The sequence below is a fragment of the Ceratina calcarata genome, unplaced genomic scaffold (genome assembly GCF_001652005.2).
Source record: "Ceratina calcarata isolate Rehan_Ccalc_2016 unplaced genomic scaffold, ASM165200v1 scaffold167.2, whole genome shotgun sequence".
NCBI classification, from domain to species: Eukaryota; Metazoa; Arthropoda; class Insecta; order Hymenoptera; family Apidae; genus Ceratina; species Ceratina calcarata.
This window is the reverse complement of record NW_017138027.1, coordinates 18,049-19,681: the sequence shown is the minus strand read 5'-3', so window position 1 is coordinate 19,681 and position 1,633 is coordinate 18,049. Positions and strand designations below refer to the sequence as shown.

General features: G+C 45.7%; 1 protein-coding gene across 1 annotated transcript in view; it reads right to left on the bottom strand.

The window, feature by feature from the left end:
- Positions 1-9: 9 nt before the first annotated feature.
- Positions 10-1,633, bottom strand: part of LOC113463828 (glutamate receptor ionotropic, kainate 3-like) — a 19,630-nt gene continuing 18,006 nt past the window's right edge. Inside the window, exons 3-4 of the mRNA XM_026810688.1 lie at positions 385-687; positions 10-291 (exon numbers count right to left, since the gene is read on the bottom strand). Of these exons, the coding sequence (XP_026666489.1) occupies positions 10-291; positions 385-687 (585 nt within the window). The remainder of the gene's footprint in view (positions 292-384; positions 688-1,633) is intronic.

Below are 1,633 nucleotides of genomic sequence, written 5' to 3'. Positions count from 1 at the left end.
CCCCTGGTTCTACTGCTCGCCACGAGAGGTCATGGTAAATGTGTCAATTCCCAAAACTGACGAATGTTTACGCACGATGGCGATTAGAACGATGAACGTTCTATTGACTAGACTCATTTCTTCAGACATTTGAGTATGCTTTTCCGTTATCCATGCAACTGGACTCGTACTGTTCCACACGCCGATCTTCTTCGGACCACCTTCGGCAATTCTTATCACGTCCAAGTGGAAATCCGAGCGGAAGCCAGCCGTGTCGAATTTGATCAGCCCAGTGAGACCCTCCATTTCTCCCTGAATCATAATAAGTCAAAATATGATTATGAAAAAGATGAGAGAGAAAAAAAAAGAAGTCTCAATGTTGTCTCGTCAATATGGGAAACCTACGAGTCGCATAAAATTGCTTAGACTGTAGCCATGTTCCCAGCTCATGGTACCGTTGCACGGTAGCTGTTTCACGTCGCCTTTGATGGCGTCTTTCAGCTGCTTGAATGCTCTCGCGAAGAGCTGCACTGCGTCGTACATGAGCGCAGGCTCTACGCGTAATTGGCTAGGGTCGTCCAAGCCCCATTCGTTTTTGTTCTCCCACACAGTGTTGTTTACCAAAGGACTCTCAGGATCTATCAAACGTACCCCTGTGAAGTTCACCCCTGAGAACTGATACGGTTCCAGGTCGATCGTTTGGAGGTCCTGCAATGAAACGATTTCGCAATAGCTCGTTTTATCAATTAACCCCTTGCACTATTTGTAACCTCGGGAAAGGTCAGGTCAAACGCGGCTGCCTCGATTGTCGCGGTGAGAGGCGAGCGGTGGAGCGCGCTTGCCGAAACTTGAGATCTATCAATTTCAAAATTTAAAAAAAAAAACACTTTAATTATTACTTAACACTATGCCGTCCGGCGACACCACAGTGGTGTCGTGCGCGAAATAGCTGTCAACGGCCGGCGACACCACAGTGGTGTCTTACGCGAAATAGTGGTCCACGGCCGGCGACACCACAGTGGTGTGTGCATAGTAGTACTGCACAGTGGCTAGCGGCNTTATGATACAAGTAAGGATTGATATGAAGGCAAGGGTTAATTAAGAAATATGATTGTACCCTTTTCGGACACTTGGAGGGGCTCTGTTCCCACTTCGTTGGACTGTGCAACGAAATACACGTTCGAGAATTCCGGATTCTTATTTCTGTCTCTATTTACTGTCTTTATGGAGGTTTCGAAGGTGCGTTGGATTCCATCGTCGTCGTCGAACAGTCCTCCTGAAAGAATCACACCCGTGGACACGTGTGTCTCTGAACATCTCGCGTTCTATTAATATTTCGTGGAACGCAAGTGGGAGACGGTGGTTGAGTACGAAAAAGAAAAATAAGCATCCGTGTCCCAAGAGACGTTCCATTAGAATCGTTACAGAAATCTTCTCACCTATAGGGACTCTCTTGGAGAAGCCAACGACGCAGGGAATTATGATTAACAGGAAATAATTGATCAGCATCTTATAGTCATTCTACAGAAAGTAACACTGAATGAAGGGGCACTCTTTTTCTGATGATGACACTTTTATGTTTTGTCACCGTTTGCCTTCGTCCATTTAACTGTGGAAACAAATTCGAAATCCTGCTTGATATAACGAAAAATTC